The sequence below is a fragment of the Nilaparvata lugens genome, chromosome 7, assembly GCF_014356525.2.
Source record: "Nilaparvata lugens isolate BPH chromosome 7, ASM1435652v1, whole genome shotgun sequence".
Taxonomy (NCBI): Eukaryota; Metazoa; Arthropoda; class Insecta; order Hemiptera; family Delphacidae; genus Nilaparvata; species Nilaparvata lugens.
The window spans coordinates 54,973,562-54,987,843 of NC_052510.1; the positions used below are offsets into that span (position 1 = coordinate 54,973,562).

The 14,282-nt window shown below is 34.7% G+C and overlaps 1 protein-coding gene across 1 annotated transcript in view; it reads left to right on the forward strand.

The window, feature by feature from the left end:
• Nucleotides 1-14,282, forward strand: part of LOC111043771 (girdin) — a 45,365-nt gene that overhangs the window by 16,680 nt on the left and 14,403 nt on the right. Inside the window, 9 exon segments of the mRNA XM_039433195.1 lie at nt 1,946-2,072; nt 4,107-4,236; nt 5,008-5,189; nt 6,987-7,118; nt 7,651-7,836; nt 9,927-10,033; nt 10,650-10,835; nt 12,235-12,436; nt 13,970-14,257. Of these exon segments, the coding sequence (XP_039289129.1) occupies nt 1,946-2,072; nt 4,107-4,236; nt 5,008-5,189; nt 6,987-7,118; nt 7,651-7,836; nt 9,927-10,033; nt 10,650-10,835; nt 12,235-12,436; nt 13,970-14,257 (1,540 nt within the window).

Sequence of the window (14,282 nt, forward strand, 5' to 3'; positions counted from 1 at the left end):
TATATTATATATATATATATATTATAATATCTCGCGCTAAAATACCTCAATGGCAGCCTTTAATTTCAAGTAAAAGCTAGCATTGGGAAGGCATATGCATTGTGGGTTTATACCTCTTCAAGGTCTTTGGTGTAACTGATGAGAAAAAAATACGTCATATCTGACGTATCTGGTTCGTTCACTGATCAGCTAATCGTACTTTTCTACCGCTGGAAAAGAACGTAAATAGAGTAGCTGAGCGTAAACAGAAATGGCTGAATACGAGGTTGTTTTCAATTATAATGGAATCCATTATAATGTATTTGAAAGCACAGAAATGCATGAATACATGAATTTAATAACATTTAAAATATCATCCAAAGCATTTTAAACAACTCCAATTACTTGATGGTTTTCCATTTCAATTGATTATACAATAAGATAGGTTAGGTTATATTTTTGTTTTTAAATATAAGCATCAGAGGAAACATCTGTCAGTCATGATTCATGAGCAACCGTTCAGCCACAGAATACATACAGAATGGAAGGTATCAATCTAACCAAGACTTGAGTGCACCAAGACCACGACACGTGACTGCATCATCTTGTTAGAAATAAAAATTACCGCTTTATTACAATGCTACACTTTCTTTAAAGGTGGTGGATTTTGGCGTCAGGATACTAGCCGACTTCCCATTCTGTGGCTCATCTGTGATCAGGTTTTTACTGAACGTAAAAAAAACACGATGGAATTGATCAGTGGCTTTGAACGCAATCATTCACTTCATCACGGTTTTCAGTCAATGATAAATCAGCTGTTTAGGAGAGTCTCAGTTTGTTGGAACTTGTTCGTCGAGTTTCCGATGCTTTTAGAAAGTCCAGTGGATACAGTAACATATATTCGATTGATATTTTATAGTATATCCCGAATAATACCATAATATTGCCTTTTAAGGCTAGGCGCACATCAGTTAGTCAAGACGAGACAAGACAAGATCAGACATGTTTAGTCACAATACTTCACATAGTTGCTTATGAAGACATGTCTAATTGCAATGACTAATCAGTGTGAGTTGCGTCACAAGCAGCTATGTGAAGTATTGTGATTAAACGTGTCTGATCATGATTGTCTTGTCTGGTCTTGACTAACTGGTGTACGCCTAGCCTAACCAAAACTACAGAAACATAATTGAACATAAACTTTTATGTTATGTCCTGATGTCGTGAGATGTCGACAAATGAACGGCTCAATTTCCAACCTGTTCCAGTTTCTCAAGAAAGAGTCAAAATAGGCACTTGATGAACTGAAATCCCGTACGGGTATAAACCAGTTATTTACTTTATTATAGTATAGATTATAATCCTAATACTTTGAAGGAACAGATAGGTAAGCAATACCTGTAAGTTTAAACAAATTATTTGATGTGTTAGTAGTAAAACGGAATTCAATCTTTATTTTTATATTTTGTACAACCGACTTGAAATCAAGCTCAAGGTTTGATCTTGAAACCGGCAAACTAATCATCTCAATTTTTTAGAGATCTCCCAGTGATTTTGTGATGAGAATAAAACAATTTCAATAACATTAAAATTGAATGAATATAAAACTGTGCTATTTCAATGCTAAAATAAATCACTAAATCTAAATCCTTACAGCTAGCCAACTATATTTCAGCAGTAACTATATTACCCATATAGTTACTGTAGCCAACTCATAACAGTCACACTGTCACCATATCAATTGTCACATTTTTTGTTAGAGCTGTGTATGGATCTTTCAGTTAGCCTATTTATTTTACAAGTTCATATTACTGTACAATATTACTGTAGCCAACTCATAACAGTCATACTGTTTCCATATCAATTGTCACATTTTTTTGTTAGAGCTGTGCATCGATCTTTCATGTAGCCTATTTATTTCACATTATTACTGTTCACTTGAAATGTTTTTATTGGATTTGTTCAGGGTTCTGGAAGAGACCCGGGAAATGCTTGAGGAACAGTTGATGCGGTCTCGCAAAAGGGCAGAGCACATGGTCCAACTGGAGGCCGACATTCTCAAGTACAAACAGACTATCAACGATCTGGCTCTGGTAATTATCATCCTACATCCGTCTATAAATGTTATGCATCAATCAGTTTATTGATTGTGTTGTTAGAATGGAAGGGAGTTCAATATTTGAGATGTGTGTATTTACTTGATACACTCTGTCAGTAGAAACGTTTTCAATTCTCATTTTATGTGCCGCTTGCACAAAAGCTGGTTAAATTTCAACCGTGATTAATTCCACGAGAACCAATCAGAGAAGCCGTCTTTTCTGAAACGCCTTGTCTGATTGGTTCTCGTAAAGTTAATCACGGTAAAGATTTAACCGGCTTTTGTGCAACCGGGCCTATGTATGCCAATTGAAACAAGTTATACATTCCAAGGATCTCAGTTTTGATACTGTAGCTCGGTTGCGCAAAAGCCTGTTAAATTTTAATCATGATAATCCACGAGACTCAATCAGAGAACGCTATTTTGGAAAGAAGTCTTCTCTGATTTGTACTCTTGGAATTAATCATGGTTAAAGTTTAACAGGCTCTTGTGCTACCAGTATTTAGTATTGCTATTAATGTATCTTTGAAATCACCAAATTTGTTCAAAAAAAGATGAATTGAATTGAATAATTGCCTTTATTAAGGGTGGAGTTAGGACTCTAGGTCCTCTCTGCCACACAACCCTTTAGAGGTTGATAGGAATATAAAAAGTTTTGCAAAATATTGATAGAATAAAAATTCAATTCAAATTTTATCAATGAAATTTGTTTATATTTCGTTTGTTTGTCCTGGTTTAATTCCAAAACAAATCCAACTTGCCAGTAAGTTTCCGTGTTAAGTTATCAGGTTTTCTGATGAAATTAAAAGTGATTCACTATTTTATATTCCCGCGTTTGAAGACTAGAAGAATGACTCATATTGCATTCCAAACCAGTTATTGTACTCAATAGAATTTATCATTCAAATGCAGTATTCTAGTAATTTTGATTGGCCTATTCTCAAAGCCAGTACCTAGTTCATACTCAGTTTCGTTTATACAGTCGAATCGGTTGGAACTCGTGTACTGTAGTACATTATTTTTTCTTATTTATTCAACAATAATAAATCACATCATAAAAAGATTGGGAATGGAAGAACAGGCTTATAGCCTTTACTATTCTGTTTCTTGATTTTGATTCAAATTTTTGTACGCGAAACTTTCAAATGGAGCTCCTTGGGGTATTCGCAATTCTTTTCCTTCTCTCAATAATGGTGTCATCTTTAATTTATTTGAAACTCCACAAAATGAGAATCTTGGTAAGAATCTCTCAGCTTTTAATTTGCTACAGCATTCTTACTGAAGTGTAAAGATAGTACTAAATTGGAAAGAGACTGTTCACAAAATTATATTTTCAATTTTGCTACGATTGTAGACTTCTTTTTTGTATACAGGTACAGTAATAATATTGAGACAAACTGATAATATCTTTGAAGTCATAGGTGAGATTATATTGGTGTTAATATTATCAACTGTAATTATAATACAGAATGTATAATATGCAAGTATAATAAAGAAAGGATGTATGTTTAGTTTTGTATTAGAATAAAATTATAAGTGCCGGTTGCACAAAAGTCGGTTAAATTTTAACCGTGATTAATACCACGAGAACCATTCAGAGAAGCCGTCTTATCAAAAAGGCCTTCTCTGATTGGTTCTCGTGAAATTAATCACTGTTAAAATTTAACCGGCTTTTGTGCGACCGGGCCTAAAGAATTAGGGCCAGACCACATTGAGCTTTTTTTCAAGCGCCAACCCAATCAGCCAATCGGAGAGCTTCCCGCCCTGCAAACGCCGTCTGAAAATGTTTGAAAAACGCTTAGTCGCCCATATTGTCATAATTCTGTTATAAGTGGTTTACAAAAGAGAAGCAAATTATTATCACTATTTATACCATTCTAATTGAATGTTCAAGTGGAGAGTAATGCTCATTTGAAGAGATCTAGTTCTAGAGATCTAGTAATTCTATACGTGTAGAATTAAGCTCATAAATGCATGAAATTTCTGTTGAACTCTTTCTAAGATAACAGTATAATGTGAATAATTGTAGGAAAGAGAGGCTGGTCAGGAGAGGATGCAAGAACTATTCGAAGAGAATGCACAACTCGCACTGCTCAGTAAATCAACCTCTCATCAAAACTCTACCACAGATTCCGATCAACTTGAGGATACTGAAACTGGTGAGTTTGATTATGAAATTATGATAAGGTTCCTGGATTTCGTGTAGTTTTTTTAGGTTATGAAAATTAAATTGTTTTGGCGGTTTTTTAACTTTTCTCAAGTGTCAATTTCAATTAATTCCGTCTTATCTCGTTATAAATTTGTTGGATTCAATAAATTCTGTAGGGCCGATAAACGGTGAACGATTGTAGAACCGACTGCCTTAATTTCGTTCTATTTTACTCCATAATCTAAAAATTGATTGAACTTTTCATCTAAAAAAACGTATTAAACTTGAATTTTGATTGAACTTGGAGGCCGAGATTACAGTTATGTTGTACCTATCTTCAAGACTTGAAGTCGCAGACCGTTGTCGGCCTGGAAGTAATCAGAGAAAAGGGAAAAGTGTCAACGGAAAGGTCGAAAGGTTTATACATTGCAACGAGGATTAGAAGCAAAAGCAAGTGCAATATTGCTAGTTAGTTTACAAGCAATAAGAAATCATGTTGAGGTCGCTCAAACATTTTATGCACGATGTATTGACAAATGATACTAGATGTTTTTTTTGTTCTACCGTGTGTTTCACTTTTTGTAATAACATTTCTGAGTCTAAAAAAAGCTTTTCGGTGCTTCATCATACGACTCATAACCCATCCTTTAGGTGTCATCATCATCCGTCTCATTACCCATGCACAAGCCCGGAGCTCGTATGGGCATAACCCTCAGCAAAAAAAATATATTTTTTTCTAATATTCAATGATTTTTAATGCTGGTTATGATTGTAATTGCAGGCTCGGGTGATAACAGCCTTTCAGAGCAGTTGACGAGCAATGCACAGGCGCGTGCCCTCCGTTTGGAATTGGAGAACCGTCGCTTGGCGTCGACCGTCGAGAGTCTCCAGGAGGCCGCGCTCCACCAGACCAATCAGCACATACTCGACCTCGAAAAGGACAAGAAGAAACTGTCTCTACAGGTCAGTCATCGAATTTGAGCATCACCTTCCTATTGAAAAATATGAGTCAGTCATTAACGTAACGTTTCACCAAACATTCTCGACTCAGGAAGAAAATCATAGGAAGGAAACTATTAAGGAAAAGATGTACAGGTAGGAAAATCATTGTTTCTATGTCTCGCTGCTGTATAGTAGAAAATGAACGATGAAACTTTTCCTTATTGACTATCCTTAATTAGATCTGTAGAAAGTAGAATACTGAAGGATATAATAAATTATGAGATACTTGACTTTTTAATTAATTTTGTTTCCGAAAAAAGATTTCAATGGAGATAACCATGAAGATTCCGTAAAATCAATTTTACTGTCTCTGCTGTGACTCGAGTATACTGAAGGTTATAATAAGTTTTAGCCTTGATAAGTTTTAACCTTACAGTTGTGTTGTGAGTGATGTTGTGGTACTTTTCCATAATGAAAACACAATTTTATATTGTCAACCACTTTTTATTAGTTATAAAGTAACGACTTATATATTATATGACGACTATTATTAGTCTTCATAAAAAGTGGTTGACAATTTCAATATGTGTTTTCGTTATAATAAGTTATGAGATTCAATTTCAATTTCAATTTATTGGAAAAAAAGATACATACATTGTAGTTAATGTACTACAATAAGATACTTGAGGAGGTAATGAGATACTCGACTCTCTAATAAATTTGGTTTCCGAAAAAAAATGTTTAATGGAGATGCCCGTAAGATTCCGTAAAATCAATTTTACTGCCTCTGCTGTGACTCAAGTTAAATACTGAAGGTTATAATAAGTTATGAGATACTTGACTTTCTAATGAATTTTGTTTCCGAAAAAAGATTTCAATGGAGATAACCATAAAGATTCCGTAAAATCCATTCAGATTCAAAAATCAATCAACTTTATTGCGTCTGCTTTGACTCCAGTTAATATTACTGTTTGCTTTGAATTTGTCGTCTTATAATATTCAATATAATATTTTTGTAAAAACTCCAGAGTGTGATGCCTACTTGACTATCAGGCTTCGGCGTGGACAGTAGAAATGATTACAAAGTTAATAATTCTCAAATGAAAAACGAGAATGAATATGGAGACGGCGCTTGTTAATGTGTGCCTTTGAATACGGTTCTAGCTGCGAGGACAACTATATAGTTGGATATTATGAATTCAATATGATTAGACAGAACCATCATAATTAGTTCAAATGTGGCTCTGATACTTGCTAAAAACATCTTGGGTGTATCAATAATTGATTCTGTTTCTTCCATCGCCATACAATTAATTCTTTGTCATTTGTAATGACTGTTTACATAAACAATTCTTAAAAATATCTAGTATCATTAGGGGTATTCACAATGTTGTTTTAGCCAGCTGAAGTGCTATTTGATAACTGTGGATTGTGATCGCCCCATCTAAAACCATCTGCTATTAGCTAACTGCAATAGCGCTCCAAGCGGATAATGTTGTGTAACTCAACGTTTTATAACCTCACTTTTGCTACCAAATATGACCGCCGTTTTAATAGAGTTGGCTAGAGTTAGCGACTCAAACCTGTGCTATCTGCTATCTCATCTGTTAATTTTTTTCTAACTATAGCATTGAGTTAACACAGACGTAGCAAATAGCAGGAGTTAGCGAATAGCTCGACTTAGCCAGCTAACTCTAACATTGTGAATACCCCTAGTATTGGTCCATAGGAACAGGACTAGGAATATAATTATTTCCATGGAAACATGCTGATTTTTGATGTACAATTTTTTCTCATTGCATTTTCTTTCCTATGTAGGTTGAAGATTTGGAAGAGAATAAGCGAAAACTACTGCAGCACAACGCGGAATTGGAGACAACTGTGAAGAATGCTCAACGTGATACAAAGAAAATGCAGGAGCTGCGGGATACGCTGCAACTTCAGCTTCAGGTCAGAAGGCATTTATTAATTTTATCTCTAATTTTACTTTGAATGAACTGCCAGCACCGAGTCACCTTTTTACTTTATAGTTAAATTAATTTGAAGCTTATAGTTAAGAGTGCATTATAAAGAGCGTTTACATTCATATCAGTACAAAAGAGAGATATTGGCTGACAGCTTGAAAATGATTGAATCTTCTTCTTCTTTTTTCTATACTCTTCTGCCGTTAAGCTTCGTGCTCCTTCAACGATTCTGTAAACTCCATTTGATCCTGTGCCATTCTTTTTACTTTTTAATCATTGCCTTTCCTCTGCCAGCAGCTATACTCTCTACATACTGATTCCATTCCAGTCGTGGCCGTCCCCTGCCTCGTCTTCCTTCCGGTCTTGCCTCCATAACCAGCCTTGCCTTTCGTTCATCACTCATTTAACATAAATTCCAAATCAAATTGTGAATGATTACGAATGATCATTTTACAAATTATTTTTTATTTAATGGCTATGATTTGTTATTGAATGATTAATGTATTGTGGTTGTGCAGATTCGCAGTGACGAGGCAGACAACCTGCTAAGAGAGAAACAGAGAATGGAGAGGCGAATGGAGGAGCTGGAGGTGTCGCTGGAGAACGCCAAGCAGCAGGCCGAGAAGGTGCCCGAGCTGGAGGAAGCCCGCAGCAGGGCTGCCAACCTCGAACGGGACATTACAAGGCTCAAACATGCTCTCGAGGTTGGTACATTACAGGCTGCAAAAATCTCGGAATTATAGCCTAGCATCCAATCACATAACTCAATTTTCTTGTAGATAGCAGTGGCGGCTGGTGTAAATGTAGTTTGGAGGTTGCAGATATAAATCCCAACTTTCATAGTAAATAAGAAAGCAATAAATTTGGATAATTAGATTGTTATTACATGGAACTTGAATTATATCAATTTTTTCTCAACATAATTTCAAGTCACTGTAAGAGATAACAAGGAAATTATCAAGGATACCAAAGAAAGATGATAAGTTACAAGATTCAAAAAATACAATAGAAATAGAAAACCCAAAACTGTTTTACATCTATCAGTCTCTATTATAGCTTGGAAAGACAATAGTACAAATATATATTATTTTTAACTGCCACTTGTACTTACACTCCAAAGCAAACTAAATTTTACAGCTTGTGTGGAATTTTCAAGATTTGGAGGTCTTCCAAACTTCCCAAGTTCAATTTCGTTCTCAATTGGTATTAAACTAAATCATACAAAAAATTTTCAATAGAATAAATATCTTTCGTTTATTACAAAATCACTTACATATCCTCGAATCAAAACAAACAAAACTTTTCAACGTGGTCTGTCGTCTGTGGTGTGATATTATCGAATATCGATACAAAGGCAGTCTTCATTGGTCGATATTGTTGGTATCGTATTGTTAGTTTCTATAGAATGACTGGTTGTAGGAACGCTGCAACCATGCGTTCCTCAAAACGCCTTCTGTTGTTATAGCAACCAACTGGTTCGCCAGCACATATAGCTTAGAATGTTATTCTCCAATATAAGTGACGCGTCATAGGAGGTTGCAAATACTATGCGTTCCTTCTTCGGAGCGCGCAAATTAAAAATGTTGAACGATCTGTTCTGGCTTTTTGCTGTATGAATTTTGTTGAAATTGAGAAAATATTTTTTAATAATTTAACCATCAAATTGAGGTGTTGAGGAAATTCTCTTTCAATTGCCTGATTTTTTGGGGGTTGTGCAACCTTACAACCTTAAGAGGAGCCGCCACTGGTAGATAGATTCTTGAAAAGGAATAGGAGCAGTTTTATCTGACGAATCCCGGTTGTTAAAAAATAACACGTATTGAGAACAGATCTTTTTAGGCAAGTGTAGCCTATCATCCAATCACATAGCTACATTTTAATGGATTTGTTTTCTAATAACAAGCTGCTTGTTAATAAGTTTGTTGAAAAGGAATAGGAGAAGTTTTATCTGACATAGCGGGGTTTTTCTACTCGAATGAGTGTATAACATTACCGATTAATATAGCATTGTGCCAAATATGAAATAATGCATGACATTTGAAGGGCACAGGGGAAAAACGAACAATATTCTCAGCTTAGAAGGAGAAGGAGAAGAAGAAGAAGAAGAAGAAGGAGAAGAAAGATTTTATGACTTTGATCGTTTTTCCCCTGTGCTCTTCATTTAGAGTAACTCGTCTTTTGAAGTGTTAGGATGAAAGTACAACGAATAATTCAATTCAATTCAATTTATTTTTTCCTTCTGAATACAATTTAAAGCAGTTATATGGAATCTTAAGCAATAAAGTATATACAATTCAAGAATCAATACAATATACTTGCTAAAATCAAAATAAAAAACTATACTAAACAATAAAACTCTTGAGCTATCACAATTTTATTCTAGCAATCAGATAGGAAAGAGCTTACATAGGCAACAAAGGCCTGAGCATAAGCTCGATTTATCATAACCAAATGCGTTATATCTATGCAATTAGAAAGAGAGATCTCAATTTTTCATTAGAGATCTAAACTACATAAGGCAACGCTTCTGTTTGAAAATGTTCATGATTGAGCGAGATCTGCTACAAAGATATTTGTTAGATGACGCTGAACACTGAATCTTTTCATTTTTGGATGATCTCAGCTTGTCATCTATCTGAGAGGAACTTGAATAAAATTTAGCTTATAAATTTTAATTGTTTGAATTATATTTTATGTACGGTTATATATATATATTTTTTTTTGTTTTGTGTGATTTTTTTATAAAATAGTTGAATATGTTATTGAGAAATGAAACCAATTGATTGGTTCGTAGGTGAAAGCTGTTTCTTTGGACAAATTGTCAACAGAGATCGAAGTGGTCATGAAAGAGAAGTCTGAACTCGCCAAACAATTGGAAAAAGCCAACCTGCAGATTTCAAGGTAAATCCCAACCATGCGAAAACTACCCCACTTCAAAGAATTTAAAGCTAAATTCTAATTGTTTTTACCTCACTCTATTATTTCGTATCCTGTTGCTTTCATTTCCATCATCTCAACTTAATAATTATTTGAGTTGAAGTATTTTGATAGGGCTACTTGGAATGAGGAATAAAAGTTAAAATAAATCCAAAAAGGGTACTAGTAGCACTTTGTAATAATTTCTTTAATGGTAAATGAGTTATGGATTTTCTATATTTCATGTGTTTATGAATTCATCTGTCATCATAAGTAAATTATGAAAAGTCATCAATAATATAATCTATACTGTATTTTATTTCACGATTTTCTATATTTCACGAATTTATGAATTCATCTGTCATCACAAGAAAATGATGAAAAGTCATCAATAATCTTTCAATAAATCTACCATCATTAATTATTTGATAATCAAGTTTTGATTTTCAGAAATTTATTTCTCAACTTATTGAATAGTAATAATTGTTGAAATGACAACCATTGCATTGATTATTGTAATATTTACTTTTTTGTAATATTTTAAATAATTATACATTGAATTTAGAATAGGTATTTTAAATTGAAAAATCTCTATTTGCAGATTACAGCAATTAGAGCATGAGTCGAGGGAACTGGAGAGTCGATCAGCTGTTGATAAGGCGGCGATCACAGCGCTGCAAAGTGAGCTGGTGGCAGAAAAACTCAACACACAACGACTGAAGGGCAGTCTGGAGAAACTCGGACTGGCGCTTGATCACTTCTCCGATCCTGACAATGCTTTGGATAGGTAAAGAACACTTTCTTTATTCAAGTGATCATCAGAAACATGATCGTCATGGAGTGTTCATCATATGGAATTCCTTGGAAGAAGTCGCAGTTGTGCATATTAACTTGCTTTTTGAAGAAATATATTATCAAGTATTTAAGCAAAAGCCCTTGAAATTCAATTAAATGAAAACTGTGTGACATGAGTAGCTCAGGTGTAATTATCTAATTTATTCAATATTACAATAAGTACATCATCAAAATGATAGGGAGAGGAAATATAAGGTAACATTATGCTATTCTTCTCCCAAATTTAGATAAGGTTACACATATTTCGAAATAGGTTAAGTCTTTTAGTTCTTTACTTCACTGAAGAAATGAAGTCTGGCTTCATAGTACTTCACTGCGGGACTATTGCTGTAGGTCCGAATGTAAGATATTTCTCTCGGAGTTCTTTGTTTTTGTGCGTTAATTGCATGTTAAGTGATGATGTCTGTAAATGAGTAATACATACGTTTATAGATACTGGAGTGTGTAGATGAGTAAAATGATTTCATTTATTCATAATTCATTGTTATTTGGTAATCTATTTGTGTAAATATACTACAATATAAAATTTATTACTACCAAGAACGTTGTTGAGAGAAAAAGTAAAATGAATTGAACGAAATTTAACATCATGCTAGACGATTAGACTATGGCTGCTATTCATTTCTGTAATTTTATTACTCGTACATCTATTCAGCAACTGTCCTGTAATCTAAATATTCCTCGTAAAGAAATTGAACTGCCCCTGCTTATAAAAAATTATATGATATAATTTACAGAAAAATTGGATATATCTTTTGAACTTGATTTACTTGAAAAGTGGAACTAATTTAATTTTCTCTTTTCCTTTCTCATATAACGTTCGACATTGTAGAGACGTAGATCGTTGATTTAATAACTGAGAACTCGTTGAATGAGTAGGCTAAATGGGGCAATTTAGATTGAATATACAATAGTGTTTTCGATTGAATACATTATTGATAGTTATTGTCACAACTGTATTACCTTTTCACAACAACATAATTGAATAAAAGAATAGATGAATCACAGACATAAATCAATTAACGAATATCGAATCACTAGTAAATAAATAATCACTAACGAATAAGTAGCCTAATATTAGTAAGTAATAAAATAAAACATGAAATATAACTCAAAAAATAAGTAATATTGAATCTTCAACGAATATTGAATACTAGCAAACAATGAATAACTTATTCTTCGAATCAAATCAATATTTATTCAGTGACATATTACTAATTAAACAAATTACATTACACAGTTTATAAATAGTTGAACAGTTTATAACTTATAAATTAGATTAATAACTAAGTGGATAATTGAGTGCTGAGCTTGATTTGGGGTTTGTGTAGGATTCTGTCGAGTCCGGAAGTGCTGAAGGCAGTGAAGTCGCGGCTGGCCCTGGAGGAGGAGTCAAGCAACGACAGCGACATGACTACCAATGCCCACCTGCAGGTAGAGTTGGCAACACTGCAGTCGCAGGTCGCCTCGCTCAACTCGCAGCACACCGCCCTGCAGCTCGCCAACTCGCAACTTGTCGCCGAAAAGGAAGAGGTCAGCAATCCACTATAATCACATTAACTCTCTTTGCATTTTTTTTATCTGCATGGATTTAAATCTTTCCTATTGTGAGGTCCACGTTATAATGTTAACAGTTATTACATTAGTGTCATTTGCATTGTAAATAAAATAAATAAATAAATAATGACAGTATTTTTTGAACATTGGTGTTGCTATTCTTGTCTATCATTCTACAAAGCAGATAGCGCTATCCTTTTCTACCTCAACGCAACGTTGTTTGTTTGTTTCTAAAGCTTCCCAGAGACTCTTATTAGAGTAGGCCCTATAGGAATTGTCAAAAATTATAACACATACGGTTGGTAACACAAAAAAGAAGAAGAAAATCACACAAAGGAACCCTCTCTACACACAAACTCTTCCGTGGTATAGATTACTCCAACCATCAAAAAGCTTTTCAACTCCTTCTTAAAAATATTGATATCTTCACAATTTTTCAAATGAGTAGGAAGATTTCTAATAAATTTAAGTCCCATATATGTTGGGTTTTCTCAAAAAGAATTGTTCTGTGATACCGTGAAGCATAGTCCCCTGTATTATACATGAACAGTATCAAAATTAATGTATGTACTGTATTATTTCTGTCTCTGTTCAAATGATATTTTATTAACTCGATTTTATGATAAAGTCAAATCTAGATGTTTTGTATTGTGAATTTGAAATTTTGTACATGACGTTGACCATACATTTTTGAAAATGTTCTTGTCAATAAAGCAATTTCTATTTCTATTTCGTGAATTGTATCCATGCGAATCAGCATATCAGCCATATTCTTTCTTCTAACATGCATAATCACCTCATAGATATAAATAGAGGAAACGGTTAGTATGAAGTGGTTTCTACAGGACTCTAAAGGACTCCAAAATCTGTTGATTGCTCTAACAGCCTTTTTTGGAGCTTAAACACCCTCTCCAAATTCTGGCAGGACCCACCCCACACAATAATGGCATAGCGGATAAGTGAGTGGTAGACTGCCATTGTCTGTTTGTCATTCAATCTTCTAATTTGTCGGAGTGCAAAAACACCAGATGCAATCCTCCCACAGAGTTGATCAGAACAGCAATCCAAAGAACGTTTTTCAACAATGTAGAAAAATATAATTAATTGGCGTAATATTGAATCTCAATTAAATTATTCCCAGTACATTTTTCAACCTACTATTTTTTTGAAGTCCACTCCTCGCTTTTCACAGCTTTAAAATCGGGTTGTAAAGCTAAATGTGCCTAGTTACACACAACGTCGCCATTTTCATGAGTCCAAGTCCAAGGTATCCTACTATTATGTGATACACCTCGAACTTTCAACATTCCTTATAATTATATAAGGAATATAATTAATAATGCTGAACCATTCAACCAATGCTGACTGTGTGAAATGTATCCTACTGTAAAAAGGACCGTGCGGTGTCAGTCAATCACTACCGTTCCATTATTCATAATTTCCATTACTATTATATCTTTGCTCTTTAAATTTCAAATGAACTCATCTATTCGTTTTGCTCTCTTGTAGATTCTGAACGAGCACGCCAAACAGACGAAAGACCACCAACAGCTGTTGGTGGACCAGCTGACACTGCAGAAGCTGCACGAACAGCTGACGGGCGAGTACGAGACGCTGGTGAAGGAGCGCGAACAGCTGAAGGCGCAGCAGCGCGACGTGCGCGGCGAACACCGAACATTGCGCGAGCAGTGCGACCTGGTGCGCGCGCACAACACCAAGCTGCTCGCCCAGGTCGACGCGCTCAATGCCGAGTCGCGAACACTCAACAACCTCCGAGCCGAACACTCAAAGTTGAAGGTACAAATTAGACCATTTTGCATGA